The sequence below is a fragment of the Phyllobates terribilis genome, unplaced genomic scaffold, assembly GCF_046119375.1.
Source record: "Phyllobates terribilis strain yellow unplaced genomic scaffold, ASM4611937v1 Scaffold_125__1_contigs__length_5108534, whole genome shotgun sequence".
NCBI classification, from domain to species: domain Eukaryota; kingdom Metazoa; phylum Chordata; class Amphibia; order Anura; family Dendrobatidae; genus Phyllobates; species Phyllobates terribilis.
The window spans coordinates 3,338,142-3,354,384 of record NW_027362885.1 but is presented as its reverse complement, the minus strand read 5'-3'; the positions used below and the strand labels follow the sequence as shown (position 1 = coordinate 3,354,384).

General features: G+C 45.0%; 1 protein-coding gene, 1 long non-coding RNA gene and 1 pseudogene across 3 annotated transcripts in view; 1 reads left to right on the top strand and 2 right to left on the bottom strand.

Moving 5' to 3' along the window:
- LOC141203878 (uncharacterized) overlaps positions 1-12,658 on the bottom strand; it is a 30,763-nt gene extending 18,105 nt beyond the window's left edge. The window contains exons 1-2 of the long non-coding RNA XR_012274895.1: positions 12,277-12,658; positions 9,997-10,135 (exon numbers count right to left, since the gene is read on the bottom strand). This is a non-coding gene — a long non-coding RNA (uncharacterized lncRNA). The remainder of the gene's footprint in view (positions 1-9,996; positions 10,136-12,276) is intronic.
- The window catches only part of LOC141203877 (uncharacterized), a 28,155-nt gene extending 14,364 nt beyond the window's left edge, over positions 1-13,791 (top strand). For both annotated transcript variants that reach the window (XM_073663857.1, XM_073663856.1), the window contains 3 exons: positions 7,022-7,263; positions 7,623-7,798; positions 10,365-13,791. In XM_073663857.1, coding sequence (XP_073519958.1) covers positions 7,022-7,263; positions 7,623-7,798; positions 10,365-11,988 — 2,042 coding nt within the window. In that variant the 3' untranslated portion in view covers positions 11,989-13,791. The remainder of the gene's footprint in view (positions 1-7,021; positions 7,264-7,622; positions 7,799-10,364) is intronic.
- Positions 1-16,243, bottom strand: part of LOC141203879 (UDP-glucuronic acid decarboxylase 1-like) — a 1,228,705-nt pseudogene that overhangs the window by 497,984 nt on the left and 714,478 nt on the right.

The following is a 16,243-nucleotide window of genomic DNA, read 5'->3' as shown; positions in this document are numbered from 1 at the left end:
GTCGCGTCGGGCTCGTTCGACGCTGCCGGCGCACGATGAACTTAACGAGGCGGTGGAGAAGGAACTCCTGTGTCCGGATAAACGCTTCCAGGAGATGCGGTTTTTTGATGCCCCGTATCCCTGCTCCACGGAGACTATCGCTAATTGGGTTCCCTCTCCTGAAGTGGACGTACCATTGTCTCAGCTGAGCAAATCTTCTTTGCTTCCTGTTTAAAGGGAAGGCGAGTCTACAGGAACCTTTGGACAGAAGGACAGAGTTAGCGGCGAAGTCCATCTACGAGGCCGCGGGTCATGGATTCCGAGCGGCCTTGGGGGCCATGTGGGCTGGTGAGGCTTCTCTGCGGTGGTTGGATCAGCTGCGGACGGCGTGGCAAGATGGGACTCCGCTGTCTGAGGTGGAAAGGCTCTTCCAGCTGTTGGAAGAGGCGGCCCGATATGGCAGGGACGCAGTGCGGGATACTACTTCGGTTCTGTCCAGGGCTCAATCCTCGGCCATCACAGTCAGGAGAGCACTGTGGCTTAAACAGTGGACTGGAGACGCAGTATCCAAACAAGGTTTGTGGAGTCTGACGTACAAGGGCGGTCAGCTTTTTGGTTCGGACCTCACGGAGCTGATGGCCAAGGACAAGGATACGGCTTTGCCGCAGCGGAAAGCAGCGGCTTCTACATCTGGCAAGTCAAGTGCCGGTAGTGGTTGTCGGTACTTTCGGCCCAGGGGACGGTTCGGTCAGCCCTCTTGGAGATCGGGTCGTCCCTCGTCTTCCAGAAAGACAACCCAGAAATACAGTACACCCTGGAAACATTTCCGTCAGGACAAACGGGAGGTTGACAAAAAGCACGCTAAGGCGGACTGACGCCAGGAACCCACTCGAGGGCTCTCGGGTGGGAGGTCATCTGCTACAATTTGGGTCGGTTTGGGCGTCCCACGTATCGGACACCTGGGTGACGCGGGTTATGTCGGCAGGCTATTTCATAGTTTCATTCTCGACCCCCGGACAGGTTTCGTCAGTCTCACATCCCGTCCAAGCCCAAGCTGACTGCTGCGGGAGGTCGACTCTCTTCTGCAGCAGGGTGTGGTGGTTCCGGTTCCGCCGGAGGACCGGGGAAGGGGGTTTTACTCCAACCTTTTTGTGGTCCCCAAAAAGGAGGACAAGTTTCGCCCCATTCTGGACCTCAAAGAATTGAATTTTCATGTTCGTACCCGGAAATTCCGTATGGAGTCTCTTCGCTCTGTCGTGGCGGCCCTGTCACAGTACTATTTCTTGGTGTCAATCGACATCCGCAACGCCTATTTGCATGTCCCTATCGGCAGGGCTCACCAGCGCTTCCTGCGTTTCGCCATAGGTCAGGCCCATTACCAGTTTGTGGCCCTACCATTCGGGTTGGCCTCGGCGCCCAGGGTTTTTATAAAGATTCTGGCGCCGCTCATGGCGCTCCATCGAAGGCAAGGAGTTACGATTCTCCCCTACCTGGACGACCTGTTAATTGTGTCGCCCACAGCGGAGGTGGCGGTGACAGCTCGCGATCTCTCCCTTCAGCACCTGGAGGACTTCGGGTGGCTGGTCAATTGGAAGAAGTCGTCATTGGAGTCGTCGCAGTCAATCCTGTTCTTGGGGATGCTTTTCGACACGGTATGGGCAGTGGTGTCCCTGCCTCCGGACAAACAAGCGAACCTTCGTCACAATGTCCAGGCTATGAGGTTGGCGATGGCAATGTCCCTTCGGAAGTGTATGCGCCTTCTGGGTCTGATGGTGGCGGCAATGGAAGCGGTACCGTTTGCACAATTTCATTCCTGGGGTCTCCAAAATCTTATTCTGACCCGTTGGGATCGATTGGCGGCTTCGCTGGATCGCTGTCGGTATCTCCCGCAGGGTGCGAGAGTCTCTTGGATGGTGGTTACGTCCGGAGGCTTTATCCCTGGGGAAATCCTTCCTCCTCCCACGGTGGTCGGTCATTACCACCGATGCCAGCCTGACTGGCTGGGGGGGGTTTGGAACGATCTCTGGGTTCAGGGGGTCTGGTCGTCAGAGGAGTCGTCTCTGCCTATCAACATCCTGGAGTTGAGAGCAATATTTCTCTGCCTCCGACATTGGACAGTCCCTTTGAGCGGTCTGCCGGTCCGGATTCAGACGGACAATGCGACAGCTGTCGCGTATATCAACCATCAGGGAGGGACGAGGAGTTCCAGACTCATGATGGAGGTCTCTCGGATCCTGGTATGGGCAGAGTCCAGGGTTCCAGCCATCTCCGCGATTCACATCCCAGGAGTGCTGAATATCACGGCGGACTTCCTCAGTCGCGAGCAGGTGGATCCCGGAGAATGGAGTCTTCATCCGGAAGTTTTTGCACTGCTGTGCTCCCGCTGGGGGACTCCCCAAGTGGACTTGATGGCATCCAGGCTGAACGCCAGGATTCCGACGTTCACGTCCAGGTACAGGGACCCGGAGGCTGTGGCGGTAGATACTCTAGTAGCCCCGTGGGACCATTTCGAGCTGATCTACATGTTTCCGCCGGTATCCTTGCTTCCTCTGGTGATCCGGCAGATCAAACTCGAACGAATTTTGGCGATTTTGGTGGCGCCGGATTGGCCGCGGAGGGCGTGGTATTTAATGCTGGTCTCTTCTGGCGGCGCCTCCGTTTCCACTGCCTCTTCGCCCGGACCTGTTAACCCAAGGGCCCATTCGCCATCCGGACCTGAAGTCACTTCGTTTGACGGCGTGGCACTTGAGACCGAGATCTTGACCCGTCGGGGGTTTTCGGCCGAGGTCATTGCCACCTTGCGGGCGGCCAGAGGTCCAGCTACGACTAGCATTTATCACAGAACTTGGGAGGCCTTCTATTCGTGGTGTTCTGGATCGTCAAGGAACCCGAGGGTTTTTTCCATTCCCAACGTCTTGGCTTTTCTGCAATGTGGTTTGGCCAAGGGTCTGGCGGTTGGTACCTTGCGGGGTCAGGTATTTGCACTATCCGTGCTTTTTCGGAAGGCTATTGCCTCGCGCAGGGATGTGCATTCGTTTTTTCGTGGGGTTGCACGTCAGTTTCCGCCTCGGAGGGCGTTTGTGGCTCCTTGGCGGCTCAATCTAGTCTTGGGGGCTCTTCAGCATGGACCGTTTGAGCCTATGGATTCAGCTACGCTTTACTTGCTTTCTTGGAAGGTGGCCTTCCTGGTGGAGGTCACCTCTTTGAGAAGGGTTTCTGAGTTGGCGGCACTGTCTTGCTCGCCCCCTTTTCTGGAGTTCCACTCAGATCACGTGGTGCTTCGTACCCATTGCGATTTTCTGCCTAAAGTGGTGTCGCGTTTCCACGTCAATCAGGACATTGTGTTGCCCTCCCTCTGTCCGAAACCGAAGAGTCCAAAGGAGCGGGCCTTGCACGCGTTGGATTTGGTGCGGACGTTGAAGTTCTATCTTACAATCACGCAAGGGTTTCGGAAGTCGGACACTCTTTTTGTGATTCCTGCTGGTCGTCGGCGTGGTGTGCGGGCTTCCAAGGATACTATAGCTCGGTGGATACGTTCGGCTATCCTGGAGGCGTACCAGCTCAAGGGCGAGCCTTGTCTGGTTAAGGTTCGAGCTCATTCCACGAGAGCTGTTGGTTCGTCGTGGGCTTTTCGTCAGGGGGCCTCGGCAGCGCAGCTCTGCCGGGCGGCTACCTGGCGCTCCGTTCACACTTTTACTAAATTTGATAAAGTGGACGTGAGTGCTTCCGCCGATGCGGCCTTGGGACGGAGGGTCCTGCAGGCGGCGGTTTTAGGTTATCTCTTTATCTCGTTTTCGGCTCTTGTTGCGCGCTTGCCTAAGTTGTTGGGGTGTTGGCGATTCTGCCACGGTTTCCCACCCTTGAGTTCTGGACTGCTTTGGGACGTCCCCCTAGTAATGGATCTGTGTCTCCCTTCCTTCCCTTCTGCTGCTGAAAGACGGATTTTGGTAAGACCTTACCTGTAAAATCCTTTTCAGCGAAGGAAGGAAGGGAGACACAGCACCCTCCCATGGCAGAAGTGTATTATTGTTTTCCAGATGCGGCGCGACTCCTCTCTGATGGCGGTCATCTGGGCTGGGGTCGGCGATCTAGGGCTCTGTTCCAGCATTGCCAGCTCATCGAAGTTGTCAGGTCCAGTGAGTAGTGCCTGGGACTGTGTGTTTTTTCTGTTATATGCATAACCTGTTCTCTCGCATTTCTGAATTTTCGGAGGGGGTTGTGTTGTTCCGCTGGTGTTGTCTGCTCTTCCTTAGCTTGTGTACGGACTGAAGGACATGGGAGTAGGAGGAGTCTAAGCTGGAGGGGCCGGTCGTCACTTTTTTCTAATCTGAGGTGAACTATCCTGTGGAGCTCCGCCTACCCACTAGTAATGGATCTGTGTCCCTCTTCCTTCCTTCGCTGAAAAGGATTTTACAGGTAAGTTCTTACCAAAATCTGTCTTTTTTCCTCCTCTGCTGAGCTGGTCAGCTGCGTTACTCTGGGCTCATTCCAAGTCAGATCTAAAACCTCATCATCCGCTCTGTTGTCCAACTCCTCGCCATGAGTCGCCCTCCTACACTTGCTGCTCTGAACGTACAGTGCGGGTTTTCCTCAGGTATCTGACTCTCATCATCGCCATCAACTCTACCCCGGGGGGTTAACGTCTGGCAACCAGGGTTTTGATTTCTGCTAGAACCTAATTTCCTCTATCTCCAGAGAAAGATTGCAAAAGATTTTGGGCATCGGTTCAGATGCTTTCCTCCTCTGGAGTATGTTTGGAGCAGACCTCTGATGCCCATGGAATATAATGTGTGAACATCTCAGCAGAAGCCGTCATCTGTGTTTCCCCAGTCATTTGTGCGGTTGGAGACTTGTGAGTGTGACACATGGGTAATTGGGGCGCCACCTCTGAGGACTGTACTGTTTGATGATGGGGTGGAGGAACAGGACAGGCCACTTGATGCAGTGGTTTCCATTAACTGTAGCAAAAGCTCTTTCTGGGCCTCATCCACAACTCGTATTTCTCTGCTGCTGGCAAACAGAGACTGGAGTAGGCCATCCAGTAACAGAAGTTGTCACTTCGCTTGGGATACGACGATAAGCCAATGTTTGGTTACTACTGCTTTCAGTAATATTACCAGTAGCACCTACCCCCACATACACCTCCAACACCAAGACTAGTTCCCCTTTACAATAAACTTTTTCCCCTTCCCCTTTCCACCACGACCTCCGGATTAGGGATGGGCAAACTGTTTGGGTTCGTGACCGGGGTTGCGGCGATAAAGTAAGCCAATAGTTAATAATGTTAATATACTTACCGGGTGCGCATTCTCTCTTCCTGGTGTGACGCATCGCTCCGTCACTTCCAGGCCGCACCTTATCATCTTGGTGTATGTAATTGGCTGTGGCAAGTCACGTGACTATTCTCCCTGGAATTGACACAGCGTCACGGCACAGCTGAACGGGATAACGCGGACATGGTAAGTATAATCAGCCTGATTATTAGCCATTAACTTGCTTTAACACTGCAACCCCAGTCACGAACCCAGGTAAAAACCACAAGTTCACCCATCCCTACTCAGGATTTCCCACTCGGCTTTTCTGCACACAGATTTGGTAAGCACTTGTTTGAGGCCAAATTCAACCTTTTTAGGGGAAACTGATGGATATGGCAATCGCTTCCTGAATGCAAAAAAAACCGCAGCTTTGGCAACACACACAGGTTTAGGAATTACACTTGTTCTCGGCACAAAATGCTAAAAAGCGATGGAGTACTAGCTATCTAATTGTGTAACGCGGATGGAGCTGTACGGAGTGCAGCAGCAATGTGTCTAACCAGTAACACTGAAAATGGTGGCGACTGCAAATGTCTGCTTCTTATATCCCTACAGACGTGATTTTGGTATCTAAAGAAACAGCCATAAAATGACACAAGCCCTTGTGTCTTCAACTTATGGATGTTTTATTCGCCCTGATTGGCGGCTGACCTGCAACATGCACACAGAAAATGCCGTGCAAGAGAAAAAAAATAGTCTGACACTACTGTTCCCACACCCCTCCTCTCAACAAACACATGCAAACACATCCCACCCGCTATCCTACCCGTTATCCTACACAGTCAGAAGGTAGAAGAAAAGCATCACTTAAACGCAGTAATGCTTTTTTTAATCCGATCACTCACTGAGCAAACCTTTGTTCGCTGACTTTTTTGGAAATTGGTCTTGTCTGACCAACCCAAACTGAATCGGCCATGTTCTTGCCGAATCTGAAATGGGCAAACACGTTCGAGCAAAGTTCACTCATCACTATCCAGGATGTCTTGTGACGGCTGAGAGTCAAGACTCCTATAGTAAATAACTGCAGCCCCTCCTCCTGATAGCATTGTGTTCCAGTACAGGTGAGGGATGATGAAGAAATGTAATTGCAACCCTGGTCTCCTGTGACATCCTGTTCTTTGACAAGACAAAGTGAAGGAATTCCCTCTCTCCCCTCGCCGCCACCCCCCCCCCTCCTCAACCCCAAAAAAGGGGGGGTTAGCTAGATAAGTATAAGTGTTTTGTTAGTTTAGAGTAAAGGTAGTTACATTGATAATGGTTTAAAAATAGATATTTTGAAATGAAATGTTGGGTACTGGCCCACACATTTTTAAGCAAATCTTCATTATTGTGGTGCTCTGGACCTTTTTTGGTCATGCATAGGTTAGAACGGTTATCCACTACTTGGAGACCGTTTCAGCACTGTCTCTCCTGGAGCTCTTGTAACATTGCTTGCAGGGAGGTATTGTGTGACATATCCAGTGTCCACTGCTGTTACTTCAGGTTTCTGATTTCTTAGGAGGGGTGAGTGAAGCGGTTGCTAATTGAACACATTGGATGTCATGCAAGCACTGGGAGAGCCATTGCTGACCTCTGGAACAGTGCCAGAAATTATGTAGGTATTATTTTGTTGTGGGTAAATTTAGAAACTGAGAAGGGGTTGGCTGAGTAGAGGACAGCCCCTTTAAATATTAGATACAAGTAATAGTTTAGTTAATTTGTAACTTTCTTTAAAATATTATATTTAGATGCTGACATAAAGTTGTGTGACTTTCATCGGGAGAAAGCTTGGACAGAATGGGTTAACCAAAAAGTGCATGGTGTTCATGAAAATAAAAAAGAAGTTCTGGCCTTGCTTCGGGGCATAGCTCTTGCTTCTTCAAGAGAAGAACATGATACAGCCTTGGCTACTCTAACATCTAGCAATGTCTGGAAGAGAAATAAGATGTTGAGAATGTGGTTCTCACATAAATGGCTACCGGATATAAAGGTAAACCAACAAATATCTTTTGATTTTAGATTTATTGATACTATAGATTTATTTTATGGGTCATTATGATTATATTAATATCCAATATTTCAAATCTGATTGAAAATACTACCTAATCACAGGCAAGTAAATTTTTACTCAAAACAACATATATTTTTTGCATCAAGTACAAAGAAACATAGTTTTTACAATATGCAGAGCAGGGTTAAAGGCTTGCTTGGCATAACAAGCTGTATGTTATCTATATCTTGTAAGTAAAATCTGTCTTCATAACACCATTTTTTTATTTTTAATTGTTACTTTATAGGGCTGCTTTGCCGTATCAGTATGCTCTAACATGATTTTTTTTTTCTTACAAGAAATGGGCACATGTGTATCGTACTGGGACACAACAATTTGGAATCAATACCAACAATGGTCTAGAAAGGCAACATCAGACTTTGAAGCATTCTTATCTATCAAGTCTGAAAAACTGTAATTTAAGCCAGTTGATCCGTGTTCTGCATTTTGAATTTTTCACAGATATGTATCAAAAGTAAGTCCTTTTCAGTACTTTTTAGTGTATGCCTGTAATCATACATATCATGAACTTAACCTTACCAATAGTGTTAAATATTTTTTAGCTGTTTTCTTCTCCCATTTACCTGCATTTTTTCACATAGGTTTTTTTCTAGTTAGTAAATCAATTTAATCTTTGAATATTCCTTTTTAAAGGGATCCTGTCATCAGATCCATGATGCCCGAACTGCAGGCAGCATACATGATACTGGCTAGATTATATTGCAGATGTGTTATCTTACTCCAGGATGTTGCAGCATTTCTTAGTAACTCTGAAAAGCATGCTGGGAACCACGTGTCTCAGATTACAAGTGCAAACAGCAGGTCCTTCCCCAAACTATTCTCCCTGTCCTGCTCTGTATGACTGACAGGTCTCTCCCTATCAGTTTTTGAAGTGTGATGTACAGAAGCTTTCTGTGGACAGACGTGCTTCAAGCACTTGTCATCTAAGACACATGGTACCAGCATGCTTTACAGAGTTACTATGAACCAAGATATCTACAATATAATGTAGCCAGTATCTTTTATGCTGCCTGTGATTCAGGCATCATGGATCGTATTTCGGGTTGCCCATTACTTAAAGCACAATTTATCTTTTTTTTTTTTTTTTTTAACAGTACAGTGGTGCTTAAATGCAAGGCCTCTGGCTCCAGTCTTTACACTCACCTGCCTCAGTTTTCATCTGTTTCCAGCGTTACTACAGTTAGTGGAGATTTGGGATCTGCCAGCAGCTCCAGTTTTTTATGGGGTTGCTGTAGGTCACAAATCAATACATCTTTACGAGAGCCTAGATCTGCCTCTCATACTGCATTGAACACTTGTGAGGTTACTTCGGACTTCTATACAAAAGATGTTGCCATAGGAGTGACGCGGCACTTAAAGGATGAAGCCACGGGTCGGGAGGGTAAGTATAAGACAAGAGGCAGGGGAATTAAATTTAAAGCACCACTCCAGTGGTGCAATAAATAAAAAAAAAAAGCATGGAATGTTGCTTTAAAGCCAGAAACACACTGGGTGAAATGCATGTGAGATACTCCCACGAGTCTCACATGCCTCAACTGGCACGACCACCGGCTCTCTGGACAGGATCGGGTCAGCAGCTTTACAGAAACACATGCACCTGATACACTCCTGTCCAGAGAGCTGGCGGTCGTGCCAGGTGAGGCATGCGAGACTCTTGCGAGTATATCGCATGCATTTTGCCCAGTGTGTCTCCAGCTTTAAGGGGTTGTCCACTTGTAGGACAACCACTTCTTATTCTCCATGTGCGCACCCATCTAAAAAGAAAAAAATACCCTTGGGCCGGCACTGTTCAAGCGATGTCAGAACGATCCTTCCTGGAGCCTAGATGACATTGTTATGACAAGCAAGGTCCGAGACTAGTCACCTCCACCTTCATTCTCCTTGCCTTGGTATGCAGGAGCAATTGATATGAAGTGGGTGGCAGATGCAGAGTTCACTTAAGAATTTGAAGGTGGGGAGAAGGAAACTGGTGATGATTGGTTGTGAAGCTCACATGTCATAAAAATGGCACCTGGGCTATGGAAACGCGAGTTCGGACATCACTGGAACCGGACTGGCACTAGAGGGGAGTATAGGCTTTATTATTCTGGGGTTGAACATGGGGAGTGAGAAGGAGTAGTCCAAGCATTGGACAACCACTTTATGCAAAACCAAGAATGGGACCAAAAAGTCCAAAATATAATGCTTTTTTTTTTCACATAATTTTTGAAGGCTATGTTTTAAAACTTCATTTATTACTATTAAACAGGTTCTTGTATTTGTTTTTGTTTGTTTTTAAATGACAAAACAAAAAATGGGTGTATAGATACCCCAGAGTGAGTGTTTCAACTTCAAATTATTTTTTTTTTCTGTTTGTTGTAGCAGACTAATGAAATTAGAATTTTGTTTTAATCACATGAATATCCACATCATCCATTGGCAAATGATAGATTTTGAAGCCACAACCTCTCTACTGATGCACTGTACAGCCAGCTGTCAGTCAGTGTCGGGATGTGTTTACAGCCACTGCGCACTATTTACTGATGCACTGCTAAGGAAACATCTTCAGTTGTTCATGGCTAGGGATGGGCGAACTGTTTGGCTTTACCCGGGTTCGTGACCGGGGTTACTCCGTTAAAGCAAGCAAATAGTTACTACACCTAATATACTTACTGGGTAGGCGTTCTCTCTTCCTGCTGTGAAGAATCGCTGCGTCACTTCTGGGCCGCCCCTTATCTTCTGAGTGTATGTGATTGGCTGTGGCCAGTCACGTGACTATTCCCCCCGAAAGTGATGCAGCACCGCAGCAGAGCTGGAAGACAACGCAGACTCGGTAAGTATAATCAGTATGGTTATTAGCAGTTTGCTTTAACAAAGCAACCCCGCTCACAAACCCGGGTAAAACCGAGCAGTTTGCCCATCTCTACTCACAGCAGCAGGGCTTTCAGTGCGGCTTCCAAACCCTATTAACCTGTCAATTCACCCTATACCTTCAGGTTAACAGCTTTTTTTTTTTTAACTGACTTGTTTTATTTTCACAGATACGTACAGATGAATTTAACGAGTTCTGACTATTACCGAAAATACGTCGTAGAAGTCCCATCGTTTTTAAAAAATCGGCCTCGTGGATTCATTGACCATGTAATGCAGCGTTACTACAGTGGCCTTGATTTGTCACACCTTAAATGTTTGGACTCTGATAAGGGACTTTTTGAAGTTAAAAGCGAGTCTGCAATTGACTTAGAAAAAATGCATACTGTTTGTGTTGGATTGGATGGGCCCACTTGCACATGCAAAGACTGGCAGAAATTTCTGCTACCATGTAAACACATGTGTTTAATTTTGCGTGTTGCAAATTGGCAGTGGCATGACATTAATCCAGCATACTCTGAAAACCCCCTTTTTATCCTGGATAGTGATTGTTTTGTGGACACAAACACTAGGCATTGTGACAATGGTTTACAAGAACACGAGTGTAGACCACAAAATAGTGTCCGTTCAGATCCAACACTGCACGAATTGCCCTCTAGGAGGAGAAATCGGCTGACCTATTTGATTCGCCATTGTGTCAAAGTGTTAAAAAGATTTATAGACTCAGTATATCTTTTGGACAATCAAGACTTTGTGAAACATCTCACTGTTGAATTAAGTAATTTGTATTTACAATTACGGGAACAAATCCCCCAAGAAGGTGGCTTGCCACTGAAACCAGCACCAAAAATAACAGTCTCAAAAGCTATACAGGAGCTTCCTGTAAGAAAATATGGGAAACAAAAAAACATGGACATTCACAGAGTAGGATCTAAGGCAGAGAATAAAACAGCTGATGTATGGGAAACTGTGAATGTAGATGGACAAGGGGCTACCCCACAAACACCCCCAACAGAAAAGCTGGATTGTGTGTGGGTCACTGTAAAGAATATAAAATTGAGCTTCAGGGATCGTGCCTTGATAACCGAGCAAGAATGGTTAGACGATAATATAATTAATGCGTGCCAGAATTTAATTATAAAAGCATGCCCTAAAGTATCAGGTTTGATGGACACAGTAGTGTTGGCCCATTCTGACATTCCTTTGGTAACTGGCAGCCATATCATCCAGATCCACCATGTTGGCGCACATTGGCTAGTTTCAGCATGTAACAACAATTCGGTCACTGTATTTAACTCATTGCACTCCTCTTCCATTTCTGACACTCTGAAAAAACAAATTTTGAAAATGTACAAACCACTTTTCCACGGCTGTAATAAAATTCTGGATGTTACAATTATGTGTTGCCAGAAACAAAATGGAGCAAATGATTGTGGGCTTTTTGCAATTGCCAATGCAGTGGCATTAGCCGAAGGTGTAGATCTAAAGAGTGTAGAATTTAACCAGGCTGAGATGCGCAGTCATCTAATTTTATGCCTAGAAAAGGGTCGTTTGGAATTATTTCCTTATGAAACCAAGCTTCGTCAGAAAATATATAAAAAAAGGTTAACTCTTACAACTTACTGCCTTTGCCACGTGTACAAAGCACATGAACATATGGTGGAATGTTCCTTGTGCAAATCATGGTTTCACTTAGCATGTGTAAATATCAAAAAAGATGACAAACTTGTTACAACAAGAAAACGCTTTTACTGTCCCATGTGCCTAGAGAATAAAAACAAAAATTTACTTTAGGTAGGGTTGGGTGTTTTTGATATAGATAGAGATTATATATATCTATCTCACACTTAGAGCTTGTCCACCTTTTGTGGCTAGTTGCTAGTTACTTTTCTTGAATTCATACGTTTATGACCTAGAAAAAAATATTTAGCAAACTAGTTGTAATTGAAAATTTTGCACTATTTATCTCTTATGGCTGCTGTATTACAGTGTCTATTGTGGCTGCAGAATAAGTTAATAAGGTCAGGCACATAAAATAAAGATTAATCAGATGTGTTGAGGACCTATTTTTGTGGTACTTACTATTATACAGTTGACACTTTATCCTCACAGACTGCACAGTTCTCCACTCCATGCAATGGCTGCTGGTGAAAGCACATGTAACTAGGCCCATCCATCAGTCTTCTCCTGTAGATTTGAAGATTACAATTGGACAAGGCTGATAGAAAGGTCTGGTCAAATGCCCGGCCTCCTCTTCAAATGTCTGTTAAATAATCATACTGTCTTCCAATGCTGACCTTAGGTTATAGCAAACTTGATGGAACTAATTTTAATTTAATATTTACGAGTTGGATTTCTTTTTCTTTGCACTTTACCACTTTAAGTGGCTTGAAATAGTTGTTTACTATTCTATTTATATATGCATATTATGTGTGTGTGTATAATATCTGTTGCACATTAACATATTCGCTACAAACAAAAACAGTAAAGGGTTTATCACATGAACAATATACACTTTAATAGGTCTTGGAATAATGATACAGGTATGTAAAATTTGGCTTTATGAAAATTTATTCAAATCCAATGACTGACTTTTATTTTTTTTTATGCCCTGACCCCCCCTGCCCACCCAAAAGTATTGATTTTGCCCCCCTAAAAAATGCACACAAAATTGCGTATAAGCTACATGTACAAGAGACCTCTTTATTGTACCCACAAATTTACACTATTATATATAAAAATGTGTTCACCAGTCATTCGGCAACATTATTGGAAATTAATTTTTGCTCCTATTCCCTTCAAAGCTTCTCTCGCTCCCTTTTGTCTTATACAAGGCTGTGGACCTTCTCTGTGAAGCGCCCAGTAGTCGTCCCCCATCATGTTCACCTTCCATCACCTTATTCCACAAGGCTGTATACAAGTCCCCAGGCCAGTCTGTAATAATTTAAAAAACAGCATTTATTCTCACTGGAGGGGCAGCCTGGTCTGTTGGGCCTTGCTGATCTGGGCACAACGCCTCCTATTTTGTGAATGGCGTCCTGGTCTGCTTCATTTGGATAACGCGTCCTATGTCATATACACAGTCTCCTCCATTGCGCTCCTGCGCAGGTGCACTTCTCTCTGCACTGCTGAGGGCAGAACAAAGTATCTTAATGGGCCGGGAAAGCTGAAAGAAAGCCGGCCTTATCCCAAGATCTATTGATGAAAATGTATTTTGTTTGGAAAAACCATTCAAAGCAGATCCTGCCTCCTTGTGTGACCTGATCCATGTGATCTCTGCCATTACTCCTGCGCACCATGACACGCAATATCAATTCAAAGTCTTCATATCTCAGAAGTCCTCCATTGATTGTGGATGATCCGTGCCATCTTAGTGTACTACATACAGACCTCATTCTAATGGCAGGAACTATGAGCAACATGTTTTGTGTAATGTTACATTTGTTTGTTACTTTTTGTATTTTACAAATGTCAGTAACTTCTTCATATAGATGTTTTTTATATGTAACTAAAATCACAGGTTACTCTGGTACAAACGTTTTGCCTTTGTCAATGTTTTGTTATTTATATTTTTTTTAATTAAACAGTTTGAGAGAAGCTTGTTGTGGCATTAATGACCAGTAACTGATAGAGATCAAACTATCAAGGTGTATAAACGTTATATTTTCAAAAAATCCAGAAGTATCTACACAAATGTCCACAATAATAGATCTGCAACAATGTGGATCGTGTTCCTCCTGCAGACTATTTTATTAGGTCACAGCAGTGTTTCTTTGGCAATCTTGGTGCATCACAACCTTCTGTGGTGGTTTTGCATTCCAGGTGGCCTGGAGAACTAAATTTTTAGTGGTCACTGTGACGGGGTGTGTGACAGAGCAGGAAGGGACACCAGGCCGATGATCAAATAAATCTCGTTGGATTGAACAGGGAAAATGGAACAGCACGAATGAAGGTAATTCTGCTAGTCCGCAAAGAGTCCATAACAGCAGAAACAAGTCCGGGGGTGTCTCCCGGTAATCCGACGCCAGGGAAAATATAGAAATAGTCCTTGGATGAGTTCAATGGGTCCAGCAGATGAGGGACACAACACAATCCCACATGGCAACTTCTATCAATCCACACACGCCACGAGGATCTGGCCGCAGCCTGAGACCCTCCAGCGTTGGGAGTCACCACGCAACTGACTGGGCCAAATATGAGTCTATTGTTCTGTCTACTGGGATCAGCCTCTGGATGGGGGAAGGGTTCACATCCACTAGATGCAACAAGAAATGTTGACCTAGGCCTGATTACATTACAGTCCATGAACACAGGCCGAGTGAGGGACGTGCTGTTAGTCATATTGGATAAAACATAAGTTGCTGAGGTTAGGACCACCAGGGACCCCAATGTTACTTAGGAAAGACTGTCCATGTTTAATTAAGTAATTTTCACGTATACATAGCACAGGTCTGTCCATCCATTCATGGATTCTGTATGGGACTAATAAAAAATAGGCCATCACAGCACTCGGCTATGTCATTTATGTACAGTACAGACCAAAAGTTTGGACACACCTTCTCATTTAAAGATTTTTCTGTATTTTCATGACTATGAAAATTGTACATTCACACTGAAGGCATCAAAACTATGAATTAACACATGTGGAATTATATACTTAACAAAAAAAAAAGTGTGAAAAAACTGAAAATATGTCTTATATTCTAGGTTCTTCAAAGTAGCCACCTTTTGCTTTGATGACTGCTTTGCACACTCTTGGCATTCTCTTTGAAGAACCTAGAATATAAGACATATTTTCCGTTGTTTCATACTTTTTTGTTACGTATATAATTCCACATGTGTTAATTCATAGTTTTGATGCCTTCAGTGTGAATGTACAGTTTTCAAAGTCATGAAAATACAGAAAAATCTTTAAATGAGGTGTGTCCAAACTTTTGGTCTGTACTGTACATAAATGCATACAAAATATTAACTACTCGAGCTAAATTGCTGCGTTATCACCTTAAAAGAACTATGCACCTGATTAATGTTCATGCCAGTCTTGATGAGAGGGCGGGGGTGAAGAACGCAGCATACAAACAAACTCCGAGGGGATGGTGAGTTGAACCCTCTCCTCCCTCTTTTTTGCCTTTAATGCAAAGCATCAATAATAGGGCCTAGAACTCAGCAGTATCTTTATCTCATTAGATTTGAACTTAAGATGGTCCTGGCTCCAGACATCCCTCACCAGGAGATGTCAGGATACATTAGCTCTATTAAAGTTTCTACCTGGATATACCTGATAAAACAATCAAAAGACTTGTGTGTGCTAAAAAAACGTTATGAAATGACGAACGACCTCGCCGAGTTTATTCACTGTCCACACTTTCTCTTGCAGCTCTATGCCCTCATCATGTGACATACCAGCCTCCGGACCAATTGTCTCAATAAATCGCTATCTCAAGTGTGTTTTCTCCCGACGCGTTTCATCGGCCCCACCATCAGGGGAGTAAGGCCGTGCAGGGATCACCGTTTCCAGGTGACTCCCTTATAGACATTACTGCCTGCCCAAATATTATGAACCTCAGGGCAGCAACTCCCATCTAGTCACCTCTGTAGTGAGACAGAATGGAGTTGCTGTACAGAGGACATCCATATACACAGTACAGTGCACAGAAATCATGAGCCTCGGTGCAGTAACTCTGATCTAGTCACCTCTGTACTGAGACATCTAGAATGAAGTTTCTGTAAAGAGGACGTCCTTATACACAGTACATTGTGCCCACAAATCATGGACCTCAGGGCAGCAGCTCAATCTTGTCATCTCTGTGCTGAGACATATAGATTGGAGTTGCTGCAGGGTGTTTTATTATTTCTTGGCAGACATTATACAAGATTACAGCCACAATTCATTAAGAAACAAATTTTGCAAGCCAGTATTAATAAAAGGTGAGAGGTACAAAGCTGGGCCAGTTTTTTTTTTTTGGTTAACTTAAAAAAAATTTTTTTTATATTATCACTTTTCACAGTTTAAAAACTTACACAAAGCTCTGATTGTTCATGTTTGACA